Source organism: Ciconia boyciana, chromosome 8 (genome assembly GCF_034638445.1).
Source record: "Ciconia boyciana chromosome 8, ASM3463844v1, whole genome shotgun sequence".
NCBI lineage: Eukaryota > Metazoa > Chordata > Aves > Ciconiiformes > Ciconiidae > Ciconia > Ciconia boyciana.
The window spans coordinates 3,764,830-3,778,983 of NC_132941.1; the positions used below are offsets into that span (position 1 = coordinate 3,764,830).

Genomic DNA, 14,154 nt, shown 5'->3' on the forward strand with positions numbered 1-14,154 from the left:
ATAATTTTTTAAAAAGCCTTTTGTGAGAAATCAAACTGAAACAGCAGCTGAAAACTTGAGGCAAAATGAAGCAACTTTGGGAGAGAGACGAAAATGATGCCTTGTCTCACGGGGCGACCTGCAGGCAGGGAACAACACCGTGCATAAACATATACATTATCTAATCAAACGTCTCTTTTAGACGTATCTCACGGAGAATGCACCTACAACTGACTATCGGTGTTTCTTTTGACTCCTATTTGTCACACACCAATTAAACGACGCTAATTGATCCCAACCGGTCTTTAGAGGAACGGGAACACGCCACCGGTCGCTCTCCTCAGTTAACCTGAGCTGCCCTACAGCAAACGCCGCTAGACCACGCCAACAGCGGGTAACGCACGCCGTGCTGCTCGGCTGCGTACAGCAGGAATATCGCACGGCGTTTTTACTTTCTGCCTATCTCCAGATGGATTTTAACCCTTGTAAAACACAGGTTCAACACCACCCACCTACAGCCAGACAGCTGCCAATCTGATTTTAATCTGCATTAAATCCACCGCTGTGTTTCCTTTCAGGAGCTTTCTGAGGGAGTTAGGCAGGAAGAGCAGGTTAGGCTCAGGGACATACTGACGTGCATCGATAGAAGCCGTTTGCATTGCGATCGCACCTTAGGAAAGCGCAGAGGGGATGGCGGCAGCGGCGTCTCCAGCGGGTACCGGTTGCACGCTGCCGTGAACAGAGGTTTATTACCGGCAGCGTGGCTGGGCTGCTCAGGGCAACAGAAGGTGATCTCAGCTCGCCCCTCTGAGCTTCCCCTTCAACTTGGTGTACTGAAAATAAACCAGTAAAATGCTACTTCTGAAAAACTACTTGAATGAACAATTTTTTCAGCTTTACCTGCAAATGTTTCTTTATGTACAGAAGGCTGGCAGTGCTGTTACACCTTCTAACTTACCTCATGTAACTCGGTTTTTAGCATAGCCTTGGATTTAGCTTTTTTAAAATAAACTTTGTTCGAATAGACCCAGCTGATGAAAAGATCAAAGCACTGCACAACGCCCGGATCAAAGGAGCTGAATAAAACCTACTGTATTAAAAGTAAGACCTCGACTTGAACACACGCCATTTCACTCACCAGTGCTTTCACTGAAATCACTCGGGATTTCTCACATATATCAAAAAAATGACGCTCTCTCCCGTTGGATGGCAGCGGCAGGTCACTGTGACGCCTGTGCCAAGCAGAGCGGCGGCAGAGAGCGGAATAAAGCACCACCAGAGAGCTGCCGTGCCTTTTTTTCTAGGTTAAAACCCAATTCTGTGAAGAACCGGCCGAGCGGCGGGACAACAGCAGCAACCGGTTCCTCAGACGCTCCCGCCTGAGGGGCGCTAAAGGCGGGCGCGGCCCCTCACAGCCCGCCGGCCAATCACCGCCCCGCCGCGGGGACACGTGACTTCTGCCGCGGTAGGGATGGCGCCGGAACGGCTTACTTCCGCCTCGGCAGCAATGGCGGCCTTCCGCCCCGCCCGCGCTCCTCCCCGCCGTCACGTGGCCGGCGCGGGCGCAGCACCCGGAAGTAGCGGCCGGCGGCGGGTGCCCCCGCTTGGGTCCGCCCGGGGAGGAGGAGTGCGGCGGTCCTGCGTCCCCGCCGCCCCCGGGCCCTGCCGAGCCGGTGAGGGCCGAGCAGCGGAAGGGGAAGGTGGGGGGTCGTCGCTGTGGGGACAGGCCTGCCCCTCTCCTCAGGGCTCCGGGCCGGGGAGGGGGCCCTGAGGGCCCGGGGTGGGGGAGAGCCCTGAGGGGCCGGGTGGGCCCTGAGGAGACCGGGGGAGTCTCTTGGGCTCCGGGACAGCATTAACCCTGGACGAGGCTGTACCTGAGGGGTTGGGGGGCTATGAGGAGGCGTCGGGCTGGAGTGGGGGGTGTTTTTTAGGTTCCGGAGCGGGGTTATCATGACCTCTGAGGGGCCCCGGGCTCTGGTTGGGACTCGGCCCCGCAGGGAGCCCAAAGCCCAGCCCTGCCCTGCCCTGGGGGTTCATCTTTCCGGGGGGAGCTCTCGCGGGAAGGGGCTGCCTCAGCCTGTGCTGCGGGGAGGAGAGCCTGGGCTGGGGGTGCTGAGTGGGGTTTTGCCCCCTTCTCTGCACAAAGCTGGGGGAACCGGCTGTGGTTGGGGAGGGGGGAAGGAGCAGGGACTGGGGTCGGTGGGAACAGCACGGGGGAAGAGAGGAAGGCGCCTGCTGCCATGTCCCAATTATCCATAACTGTTCTTCCCCATTGCCTACATTTGGCGTTCATAAAGCACCCATTCATAAAGAGCCCTGGCCTTCCCCTGCATCTCCTGGTGTTTGCCTGCAGCCCCCATCAGCTCTCCATGCTGGTGTTTGCTGATTCAGGTCTCTTGTCCCGTGGGAGTGGGTGCTGCGTGGCCAGTGCAGCGGGAGAGGAGCTGCGCGGTGGCCCCGGCTCATGCAGACACGGCACGGGGATGAGGAGCAAGTCGCCGCTCGTCTAATCCGCTCTGGCAGGGTCTCCTCTCTAGTGGCAGGATTAAAGTCTTTCTAAATCGATAACGAGTGGAAAGCGTTACTAGTGTAGTGGGAATAACTTACAAGCAGAATGTTATCGAGTGCTCTGAATACATCCATAGATGAGTCTTCCTTCAGAGGAATTATTTTTAAGAGGTTAGACTTCTTCAGGTTGTTTGGTTTTACTGAAAATGAAACTCGGGTCTTTAGAGGCTTGGTTGTGAACAGTATCAGGTTCTTTGTTTGTGATTTGCGTTACCTTTGCTGGCTGATTCCTTGTTTCGAGTTCATGATTCGGCTTTTCTGTGACTGGAAGAGCGCGTAGTCATTGTTGACACTAATATTTGTGTGTACAAATGTAATGTTCTGTGCCAAGGAAAAAAATATTTCAGTAATAGGACATCGACTTCAGTAAAAACTGTAATCAAAGGAAAAATGTTTACTCTTGCTTTAAAAGAGGGGCAATCCTTTGAAGTGGGAGTCACAGATGCATCCTTACAAGAAAGAAGCTGGGGAAAGTCAGCCCAGGTCCTGCTGACCAGCAGTTTGCTTCCACCAGCGGTAACAGGTGAACTGGGAAGCTCAAAATTTAGGCTTCAGATGGACTCTTAACCTGCTCTGGTGCGAGCCGAGGTACGCCGACAGGATGAAGTTCATCTGCATCCGTGCCTGTTCCTTACCTAGTCTAATGATAGACAGCTTTGTGCTCCCAAGTGGTGTGCCAGTCCACATTAGCAAAGACCGAGGTGGCAGAAAAAGGGAGGTGATCACAGCAGGAAAAGATTGCCAACCCTTTATGGCAACCAGAATTATTAGCAGAAAGTCTTCCTCTCCTGTGCCTCTGTCTTCGCGCAGTGCCTAGCGTAATGAGGCCCTGACCATGACTTGTGTTTCTTGGCCCTGCTGTAATACAATACTCACAGAGAACATGTTGTTTTAAGGCATTTGCTGTATTTTATTTCTGCCATAATTTAGTCACGCCATCACTTGCTGAATAGCTTTTTGAAAACCAGTTGATGTGTGGTTACGGAAAGGAATTAGTAGTCTGAACTGCTGTTTCCTTTCTCTCATGACCAGCTGTCCCCCTTAGTTCAGTAATGCATCTTTGTGCCTGCTCTGCTTTGCGTGTTGTTGGAATAGACGTTTACCTCTGCTGTAATTCTACCTGCTGCCAGACTATGACAAAGAGAAGAATAGTTGATGCAAGCACCAAAACGGAGCCATGCAAAATTGAAACAATGGCCACGCAGCTGAATTTCCTACCTCTGACACCCTCGTTAGACATGAAAGGTGTATCGCCTGCTCTGTGGAAGATGTGTGTTGTCTTGCAATTTAGAAAGTACTTTCCCTTCTAAAATTTGTGTTTTCTGTACTTGAAAAATAGCAAATGAAGACTGAAAGATGAGGAAATTGTGAATAACTGTTAATCCAGCTGTAACCCAATAAGCTAGTTAAACCTGCACACCGGCAGCTTTTCTGCAGGGAGAAAAGAATTGGAGTGACTCACAGAACATACCAAGGTCTTATTTTATGAAGAATTAAGAAACAAAACCTATTGATTTATACTTGGCAACTGTTAAGTAACAAGAGCAAAAGTTGCTTTGGTTTTTTTATGCTCAGTGCTGTGGGTGAATGCATGAAAATAATCTCCTGAGGCAGTTGGCTTTCGGTGTAAAGCTATTGAGTCTGCAAGCTTCAAAACTGTTTGATACCATCTGTTGTATAAATAGAAGCTAATGGTCTCTCACTGCTTTAAGAAAAGTTAAATCTAGAAGTTACCTAAGAGTTTGTTACAAATTAATGGGAGTATTTTAAGACATTCTGACTTCAGAGTGAATTAGTGGCATTCCTGTGTGGACCCAACTCTGAATCAATTTGTTCCATATTAATTGGTGTGCTTCAAAGATATCTTTGCTGGTAACTCCTGATAAGAGTCAGCTTAGTGTGGGTAGAATTAAAACTTCAGGGCTCTTCTGTAAATTAAGCCTCAGATCAGCTGATGTTCTGATGTGCTTTGGGACTCCTTTGGGTCAGTTATACTGAGATGGAAGAACGTGGTCTGAATACTTAGGCAGTAGGTTCATGAAATAATGTAAGTCTATTGTCTGAACTGCTGAGTGAATTGTATAAATATTTATTAAATATAAATTTGGAGTGCTTTATAAATTAAAAACAAACAGAAAACATGCGTTAGCTTTTTAAGCCACTTACAGCCTGCAACACAGTTGTCTTTCTCTACAACTGTTACATGGGAATGTTGTTACAAAAGCATCATCCTTTCATAATTAGGCTGGTACAGTAAGGCAGCCAGGTGACTGCCTCTTGGGAGAGTAATGAAATGGTTTGTGGATAAGTAAAGTAGAAAACTGAGGATAAGTAAACTTGGTGAGAGTCAGAGGGAGTACAATCAACTGATAAGAGCAAACTCACCCTGCAAATGCATTATGTACACAGCACAGCTTTTCAGTCCTGCCTACAGTAAAGCTGTTGTATTGATTTCTAACTTTGTCTCTCTTTTTTTCAGGCTGACCTAAACTGAGTTTTTTCTAAACATCATGGGAGAGATTAAAGTCTCTCCTGACTATAACTGGTTCAGAAGCACAGTTCCTCTTAAAAAGGTATGTACAGCTGTAATTGACTTGTGGGTGAAATGCCTCCACTTGCTTTGTGGTGGGGGAGACCAAGCTGTTTGGTTAATACAGAACAGTTGTGGCTGTGCTAGTGACCTGGCTTATCTCCTGAACTGTTGTCCTACATGTCACATGAGTGCGTGGAAGCATGCTCTTAATTTTCATGTGCTTCTCAGAGGTCACTTCCTCATGTGGTGGTGAGGAGCAGAGGCTCGCAGTTGTGAGCCACAGCAAGCAGTACCTGGCATCCTGATGCCAGCCATGCCTGAGGAGGAGACTCCAGGGAAATAGAGCGTGCTGGGGACCACGTGCATGGCCTCTCACAGTGCTGCCTGCGTGCACTGCACTGCACCAAGGCAGGGCAGCTGTGCTGCCAGAGCCACCGCTGCCATTCCTGCTCATCGGCCTCAGGCTGAAGCAGAGCATCTGAAGGCAACTTCTTGGCAGTCGGGCTGCACGCATGGTTCCTGAGAGTGGAAAGATGCCTTAACCACCGTGGAAAAAACCAAATGGTTTCTTCTGCTGCATGTCCTTTAGATATCTTCTGCTTAATCACGCTGTCCAGCCACTCTCTCCTCTTGCTTGGATTTCTCCGCTTCCTTTCACTGACCCACAGGAGAGTGTTTGAGGTGTGCAGTGCTCCAGCTTCTGCTCTCTACGTGCTGAGCAGCAGTGGGCATGGAGTGCAGTATTAGTATGTAGCTCCTGACCTGCACTAGCTCTCACACATACCTTTGCAGATAAGGCTTGCTGGGGCTGTGGTTACAGACTAACCTGCAGCAGCAGCCCAGACTCCTGCCGGACTGAAGGACAACCTTGTCTTTATACCCCAGCCTGCTGCTCTTGCAAGCACAGTCACTCATGTAACCATACAAGCTGAGCAGAGTCAGTGACCTGTCTCACTTAGGGGTGTTTTATAGCTTGTTTTTGTGCTGACTTCCAGCTGGTTCAGTTCCCTAATCTGGATGGCTGTGCGGGCTGCAGGAACATGGGGATGGTGCTGGCAGCAGAAGCAAGCGCAGCATTACCTTTTTCAACAGCAAGTTGGTTGCAGTTGGGCCACTTGAAAGGGACTGTGTCCCCAAACCCAAGGAACGACACTTAAATGTGCCTAGCATTATTTCCACTGAGTGGTGTGTAGCTTTCTATAAGAAAAATTACCTTTATGGAAGGGCTGTAGGATTTTCCGTTTGGGGTTTCTCATTCATTTTTGCCAGTTTGTGCCTTCAGTAAACAAGAAGGATTCCTTGTTGTTGACTATGCGTGCTCTGTCTGCGCTCTGACTGCCCAGCTTCTTTCTGTTTCTGGCCAGTACCAGACCTGCTGGGTCTGTTTGTGCCATGCTGTTGCCTGCAGGCAATGCCTCACCGGGTCAGCAATGCTGGGATGCAGTATTTCAGCAGAAAGACATGTGAGTGCTCTGAGGCGCTGCTTTATGGGATGCAGTACAGTAAACGAAAGGAGCCGCAGGTTGTGGTTACAACGGAATGCATTGCTGCTGCTGCGGGGACTGTGTGACACTGCAGCTCACTGCTGGGGGCCACTGCCTTCAGCTGCTGCTGACTACTCAGGATTTCATAAACGGGGACATGTGTAAACTGAAGCTGCTGGTGACCTGGTGACCTTCAGACTAGGGAATACCTTACCCTCTTGAGTGACTCGGTCTACTCAAAAGTACAGTGATGCCACAATGGCGAGCGTGGGGTATGAAGAAGGTAGAAATAAACTAGTCCTGGTTTCTGGAGAGAGAAGAAAAAAAAGCACAATTTGAAGATGTAATTAATCTCTGAAGCAGTCTTCAGGGATACATTTGCTTGCATTATCCCCCCAAAGGTACAGGCAAAGCACATGCCGTATGGAGGGAGGAATGACTAACCATCGTTACTGCTGGTAAGCATGCATTACTGCTGCCAGATTGACCTGAGGAAGCAGAGCCAGAGCTGTTTGTTTGAAAACGGGCTGAGATGTTCTTCCTGACAGGAGCAGGAAATGCACAGCTCTGTCGCCCTTCCTGCTCTTGTCAGATATGGGAAGTACAGCACAGAAAACAACATTTTTAAACTAAGTCTTCAGCTTTGCCCATGAGCCTCCATTTGCATACTCTGCTTGCTGTCTTAGATGAGTCCTTCACAAGTCTTCAGCAGAGGACACCCTGGCTCTGCTAAACTCAAGGGGGAAGTTCTCCCCCTTGTTTCAATACAGTGCAGATTTTACCCTTTATGTAAACTGTAGGTGATCTTCATTGATTGACCAGAACAAGAAAAAGGCTGGTGACCTACCAAATCGGCAGTTAACCACTCTGCTGTCTGCCTACGCGGTGCTTCGCCTTGTTTGGGAGCTGAAGTTAAACTATCCAATATGTGGCTAGAAATCAAATAGAACAATTGTCTAAACCCATTGATTCATCGCCTGGGCTTGAGAAAAGAAACGTTATCTCTCGGCTTCAGTTCCCTTCACATGAAATAACTTTGTTTTTCTGATTTCAAGGAATATGCTTCACCTTTGGGAATATTCCTAAAGGTAAACTTTGTAGTAGCCACTAACAGCTACCCCGAACGGATCCAACGTTACTGATGGAATAACAGCTGAGAACGGCAAGACCTGGAGCTCTCGTTGTGTGCAAAGGGTTGTTTTTGGGGGGCTTGGGAGGGCTTTTGTACAAGGTTTGTTTTTAAATAGTTTCAGTGGTCTGGAAGCTCTGGTATGCAATCTTTCTTTTCTTTTTTTGTAAAGACTTTACAAAACAATAGTATCATGTGATTCTCACATGCTCCCAGAGCCTGAAATACTGGCTTTATTACAGGCAGATTTGTTAGTCAAGCAAATCTGATTTGTGATACGCTGTTCTCCTCTGATTCCCTGAGAAGCTTAACTGCGGTGATGGAAAAGCAAATTGTGCTTGTATATTGCTATTCAAAAAGCTATAAAATCTTGATACAGAGGAGATGAATTCCTGCTGTGTGACGCAGGCTTTAGCTTCCCCAGGGGTTTGTGCTTGTTGATCTGGTATGAGCTGCACCTTTTGCTGGGTTGTAGAGGGTTGAAAGGGCATCCTAAATATACACAACAGTTTGCTGGTAGAACAGGCCCTGTAAAAACAAGTGAGGCTCCAGCATTGCTAGAAAAGATGACCTTTATCTAATTCCTATGCCTTTAAAGATACTAATTGTGCTAGGACTTCTAACTTCTGCCCCGAGATGGTCACTGTATGCAAAACTGCTCATTAAGGATAGCAGCTCGCGTGTGAATAATCTGCTTCAGCCAGCCGTGTGTCCTAGGCACTCCAGATGCTCCCAAGATGCTGCCAGATGATGGACGTGTTTTTCTTTCCAGATCAGCTTTGCTGTGCTGCTTTGGGAGTTGTGTGCATCTCTGTTTCTGGCAGCCGGCTGTAACTGTTTCAGATCAATAATTTGTGGTGTTAGCTGCTTAATTCAGTAGGCTTGCATGTATCCTGACCTGTAACATCATTTGTCCAGTGAATGCAAATGCAGATGTTTAAAAAGCTGCTCCCTGGGGCAGTGCTGACTCTTCCAGCCTACGGCTGTTGCTCTCGTACCTTGAACTGACCTCCTGGGGCTCCCCTGGGCCATGGCATGGTGGCTCCTTTCCCAAGCATATTTTTCTGCATGTGGAATATTGCGTAAACCTGATCGTTTGGGGCACAGTCTTGCTGTTCCTGTGATTTATATCTGTATGCATTTTCAGATCCAGATGTACCATCATTCTGACTAAGGCCCTCTGAGTTGAAACCCAGAGCAAAGCATTGCAAGCTGTAGTTAACAGCACTTCCTCAGAAAGGAAGAGATTTTTTTTCTGGGTGTAATTTCTGAAGTGCAGTACATCACTGTAAAACCAACATAATTCACTACTTTCAGCACTTGCACTGTTCTCCAGTTGTCTGCAGAACGATGAGCTCCCATAAGACACCACGTATTGTGCTGCTGCTGACTCTGTGCAGTGTGGCATTCGTTATCCAGCTTATGTCAGGACACACAAAGCATTTGGTCTGACAGTGCATGGCCGCAGTTCTGTTTCCAGCAGTATTCACACAAACATTGTCATTCCAGTTAGTAAACAGCCTTAGAGAAGAAAGCTATTGTGAAGAAGAGTAAAAGATGGTCTTGAGTATTATAATATTTACTAGATGACAGAAATTTTGTAGAAGCAATGCTGGAAGGTGGCTGAAGAACCTCATTTGTCTTGTGTTTCTTCTCCCCCCGTGCCTCTCTTTTTCCAGATAATAGTAGACGATGACGACAGTAAAGTCTGGTCGCTGTATGATGCAGGACCTAGAAGCATTCGGTGCCCACTCATATTTCTCCCTCCTGTAAGTGGAACGGCAGATGTGTTTTTCCAGCAAATTTTGGCGCTGACCGGATGGGGCTACAGAGTTATCGCTGTGAGTATTCTCAGTCCTGTGTCAAAGTTAGCGTACTTGTGCTTGTTGCTGTAGTCAGAGGTTGGATAATGAAGATGAGCTTCTTAGCACTGACTAAGGAGAATCCACAAAAAACTGATTCTAAGTTGTACTCCAGAGTATGTAGCATGCAGATCCAGGCTGAAACCTGCTGTATGTTTATGGCAGCGTTTACCCAAAGCCTTGTGCATACAGGTTATCAACTTCTCGGTCTGTCTCCTCCCTTGTGTGCTCGGGACACCGGTCGTCTTTGCCTCCAGCTGGATCTTTGTTAGCCATGAGGCAAGCGTATGGGTTAGTTCAGGGTTTCCATGTAGGGAGGTGGCTAACCTGGTTCTTAGCCTGCATAGCTGCAAATGCCAAGTCACTCCTCAAAATCCTAACAGCATGCTCTTTTGTGGCTTCTCGGCTCCCGAGCTGAACTGAAACGATTGATTTGTACAACAATATTTCTGCTAAACAGTATGGCTTTAGGAGTACTGCTGTATCTCTTGCAGCAGTTAATGATTTCTGTACCTGCCAACTTTACGTGCTACAAAATTGCTGAAGAATCATTCCAGCCTTTCCTCCCACTGATTACAGAATGAAGCAATGCTGCACTTTCCCCAACAAACTTGCTCTGCGGTGCTTTGCTGTGTATTTTTGTGCAAGCGAGGGGGAGGTGTTCACACTCTCTGGCTGTAGGGACCTTGCTGAGGAGCTTGAGCCTCGTTGTACAGGAGAGGCAGGTTGCTATTTTGAAACCTTTAATGTGAGAATTGGTATGACTTTCAAGTGGACAGCTGACAGGTACTGATCAGAGAACCAGCTTTTTCTAATTTCATATTATTTTAGTTGCAGTATCCGGTGTACTGGGATCACCTTGAGTTCTGTGATGGATTCAGAAAACTGTTAGACCACCTTCAGCTGGATAAAGTGAGTGCTCAGAGGTGGGAAAATGGATGTATCGCTGCATAAACACCTAATGTTTGAAAGAGTCTCATTTAAGAGCAAGTGTATAAAGTATGACACAAACGTAGCCTATAAAATTGCAACACAGCCTCTTTATTTACTTTTGAAACAAGTTTATTTTTGAGGGTGAATACCCTTGAAGATTGTCATACTTGGCCTAAAGTCAACTGCTGTTCTAGGCCTATTAAATTGTATTGGTTAACTGTTTTTTCAGGAGTTCCTGTGGAAGTTATCCTTCCTAACTCATGTAGAACAGAATACCACAATAAAGTATCTTGGATTGGAACAGCTATTGAAGACAAAGTAAAATGTTTGCTTTTTTCTTAATCTTGATGAGCAAACAGAAATTTGAACTGTGATGTGGAACACTTCCTTTTTTCAGTAGTTATCACATTCATATCGTGCATAAAACCAGAAGCTGAATAGAAGAGTTTGTTTCTTTTAAAAAATGCATTATGAGGACAGGGTAAAACTTGAATGACTTATTTTTGTAATGAAATGTGCTTAGAGGTCACTTAGATCATCTTACACTTGTGAAATGTTTTTTGGGGTTTTTTTTCCCCTTGAATTAGGTTCACCTTTTTGGAGCTTCTCTGGGAGGCTTTCTGGCTCAAAAATTTGCTGAATACACACACAAATCTCCCAGAGTTCAATCTCTCATCCTGTGTAATGCCTTTAGTGACACTTCTATCTTCAATCAGACATGGACAGCAAACAGGTAAGGAAGACTGAGACAAGCGATCAGATGCATAGCATTAATTTTTTTGCAGTGAAATGTCACACTGATCTGGATATGTGTCTAAGCTGTTTCCAGCCTGGGTGAGGGAGATGTGGGATGGAATACTTGTGACTTTTAAAGCCACGCCACAAGGAAAATGGGAATTGTCACATTTGGGAGTGTGGAATTTGACAGACAAGTCATCCTGTGATCCTCTGTGGACATGTGGTCAGATTTAAGAACTCGGCCTGTTTTCTAGCAAAACCATTTAGAGTCAGAAAAGTGTTATTCACTATGTTTAAAATACACTCTTGCAATGTAAGACTAACAGCTTCCCAGAGCATTTCAAGTACCTAGCTGCGAGGTTTTCCATCTCTGTGCTCTTGAAGCTTCTTCAGGATTTCATTTGAAGGTAGAGCAGAAAGTCTGTGCAAGGGAAGGGAGCGCTTACAACAAAGCATCTTAATGTTGGAGTCCTGGCTGCTTGAAGATTGTTACATCTTGTTTCTATTTTAGCTTTTGGCTGATGCCTGCGTTTATGCTGAAAAAAATTGTCCTTGGGAATTTTGCATCTGGTCCTCTAGATCCTGAAATGGCTGATGGGATTGATTTCATGGTGGACAGGGTAGGTAGCTGTGTAATCTGGTGGCTGTGATGTCAATCTCTGTAGAAGATTTACTGAGCAGGAGGTTGTAGGTATTTCTGCTCCTTTCTGCATTTACTTACCCAGAAGGGAGGATTAAGGAATGGATCCTAGGTGTTGACTGTCACAACCTCAGCAATTTAACTGATGCTGTGACCGTCTGCCTTACAGTCCTGTTTATTTATGTAGATCAGAAGAGAAGTAGTGAAGACAGTGGGGTGGAAGAGGAGGAAGTGCTGGGATACGTCTGTAGGCCATGCTCTGGAGGCAGGAGCAACTAATGGAACATGTTTTAAGCATTTGTCTCGTGCAGAGAGATACTAAATTGGAACTGTAATCTTCATCTGAAGTGCAGTCATGTTTCCCTTTAAAACTAACTTCTCTTTGGCTGTATTGTTAATATTGCATTAACTTCCTGCAGTGAAATACGTTGTTAACCAGTGTTTCTCTCTACTGAAAGCTGGAGAGTCTGGGCCAGAGCGAGCTCGCTTCCAGACTTACCCTCAACTGCCAGAACTCCTATGTAGAACCTCATAAAATTCGAGACATCCCTGTAACCATTATGGATGTAAGTTAATCTCCATGTAATCCTTCTTTTTTTTTAAACAGTTTCCTGCCCTTGGCAGGTGGTGCCTGGATATTCTGTTAGCAACTTAATAAATATTTGCAGCATCTAACTTCATATTTAGATAAGCCTTCTGCTGACTGGGCAGCACCGTGACTCTTCTGTGTTAAATTATGACCTGGATATTCTGTGCAATAACACAGACATGGGTTTACATATCAGTGTTAGCTTTCTAGCTCTCAATGCCAAACATGTTTGCTTGTTTTCTGTTTCATTAACGCTGTTCCACAGAGAAGCTGAGAATTGCTTCTAGGAGCAGCATATATCCAGTCTGACTTAATAAGCAAAATCTGATTCGATTCAGAACTAACTGCTGTGCCTTGTTACGTAGGTGTTTGACCAAAGTGCGCTTTCGACTGAAGCAAAAGAAGAAATGTATAAGCTTTATCCTAATGCCAGAAGAGCTCATCTCAAAACAGGAGGCAACTTCCCGTATCTCTGCAGGAGTGCTGAGGTCAACCTATATATTCAAGTGAGTCTCTGCATTCCAACCCGATCCACTAATGCGTACAGCTGAAACAGCATTAGGAGACTCCTCTCCCGTGCTTGCTTTTGTTTCTCAACCTGCCTGAGCTCTGTTTGCTCTGGCTCCCAGATCACCGATACAGAAGGGCAAGGGCTGGGAGCAGCCACATTCATGGAGGGCTGGGTCTGGGGGTTTGTCTGCCTGTTTCCTCTGTCTTCTCTCTGAACTCCTGTACTCCAGAGCCATTATTTCATCCTCACAAAAATTACTCAGCAGGAATGTTTCCTTTTACCAAACCCTTGTGCTTCTACACCTGTTTCAGTGTTTTTTTCTGTGTCCAACAGATCCATTTACTGCAGTTCCATGGTACCCGTTACGCAGCCATCGATCCCTCCATGGTCAGTGCAGAAGAGCTGGAAGTCCAAAAGATCAGTCTTCACACCAGCAATGAGCAAGAAGAGCAGTAGGTTTTGGAGTGCTGGTGAAAATGAGGAATCGGTTTGGTGGTCTTCCTGTGTACAATCAACCGTTCCCACTCTGCCTTTTTCCTTGCGTTAGCCGATTATCACTGTGTGATTCCTACAGGATCAATAGTCAGTGAACTACCCGCGGACAGTAGCCTCCAGCAGTATCATGGGATCGATCTGTTTAATTTTTAGTCTTTGAATTCAAGGAAGCATCTTTGAAGACTACAGTTTTAAAAACAAAGACATTTTTGCTACCAAAGTCTTCACTATCATGTTCTTAGGCAGAACAATATTTCTTTTTATATTTTTCACTCAGCTGTATATATTGCCACATGCAGATTGTGTACTTATAAGCTGACATATATTTTTGTTGAATATTTGGTTTAAAAGATGTTTAAGTGCCAATGTTGCCATCACTTATTTGCTTCATATGTTGTGTTGTAAGTTAGTTTCTATTTGAAATAAAGCATTTGAATTTTTAACTTTCTTGCTGTTTAAAAATGGTTTTCAATAAAACTTCAATTTCAGCAAGTGTCTCTTGTTTTGACTACAGGAGAAGAGCAGTGTAGCTTACCGCAGTCCTGGTTTGCCTCTACAGACACCTCGGAATTAAGAAAACCAGCACCTTCTGCTTGAATTCACCTCTAAGAATTATGTAGTATTTTTTTAATAAAGAATGACTGAGACATAACTTGCAAATTTATGGGTAAAATCTGGATTTACTGAAATACA

At 45.9% G+C, this 14,154-nt stretch overlaps 1 protein-coding gene across 3 annotated transcripts; it reads left to right on the forward strand.

Annotated features, from left to right (window-relative positions):
- The first annotated feature begins 1,525 nt into the window (after window positions 1-1,525).
- Window positions 1,526-14,116, forward strand: SPG21 (SPG21 abhydrolase domain containing, maspardin). 3 transcript variants are annotated; one of them, XM_072870464.1, is made up of 10 exons: window positions 1,526-1,652; window positions 5,027-5,120; window positions 9,373-9,534; window positions 10,387-10,467; window positions 11,076-11,221; window positions 11,738-11,846; window positions 12,325-12,432; window positions 12,821-12,961; window positions 13,300-13,418; window positions 13,976-14,116. In XM_072870464.1, exons 2-10 carry the CDS (start codon window positions 5,058-5,060, stop codon window positions 13,989-13,991), a joined length of 945 nt encoding a protein of 314 aa, XP_072726565.1. In that variant the 5' UTR covers window positions 1,526-1,652; window positions 5,027-5,057; the 3' UTR covers window positions 13,992-14,116. The 3 variants fall into 3 exon arrangements, with proteins under 3 accessions (XP_072726565.1, XP_072726567.1, XP_072726566.1); XM_072870465.1 differs by having other exon boundaries at window positions 1,550-1,679; XM_072870466.1 differs by lacking the exon at window positions 13,976-14,116 and having other exon boundaries at window positions 13,300-13,908.
- The last annotated feature ends 38 nt before the right edge of the window (window positions 14,117-14,154 follow it).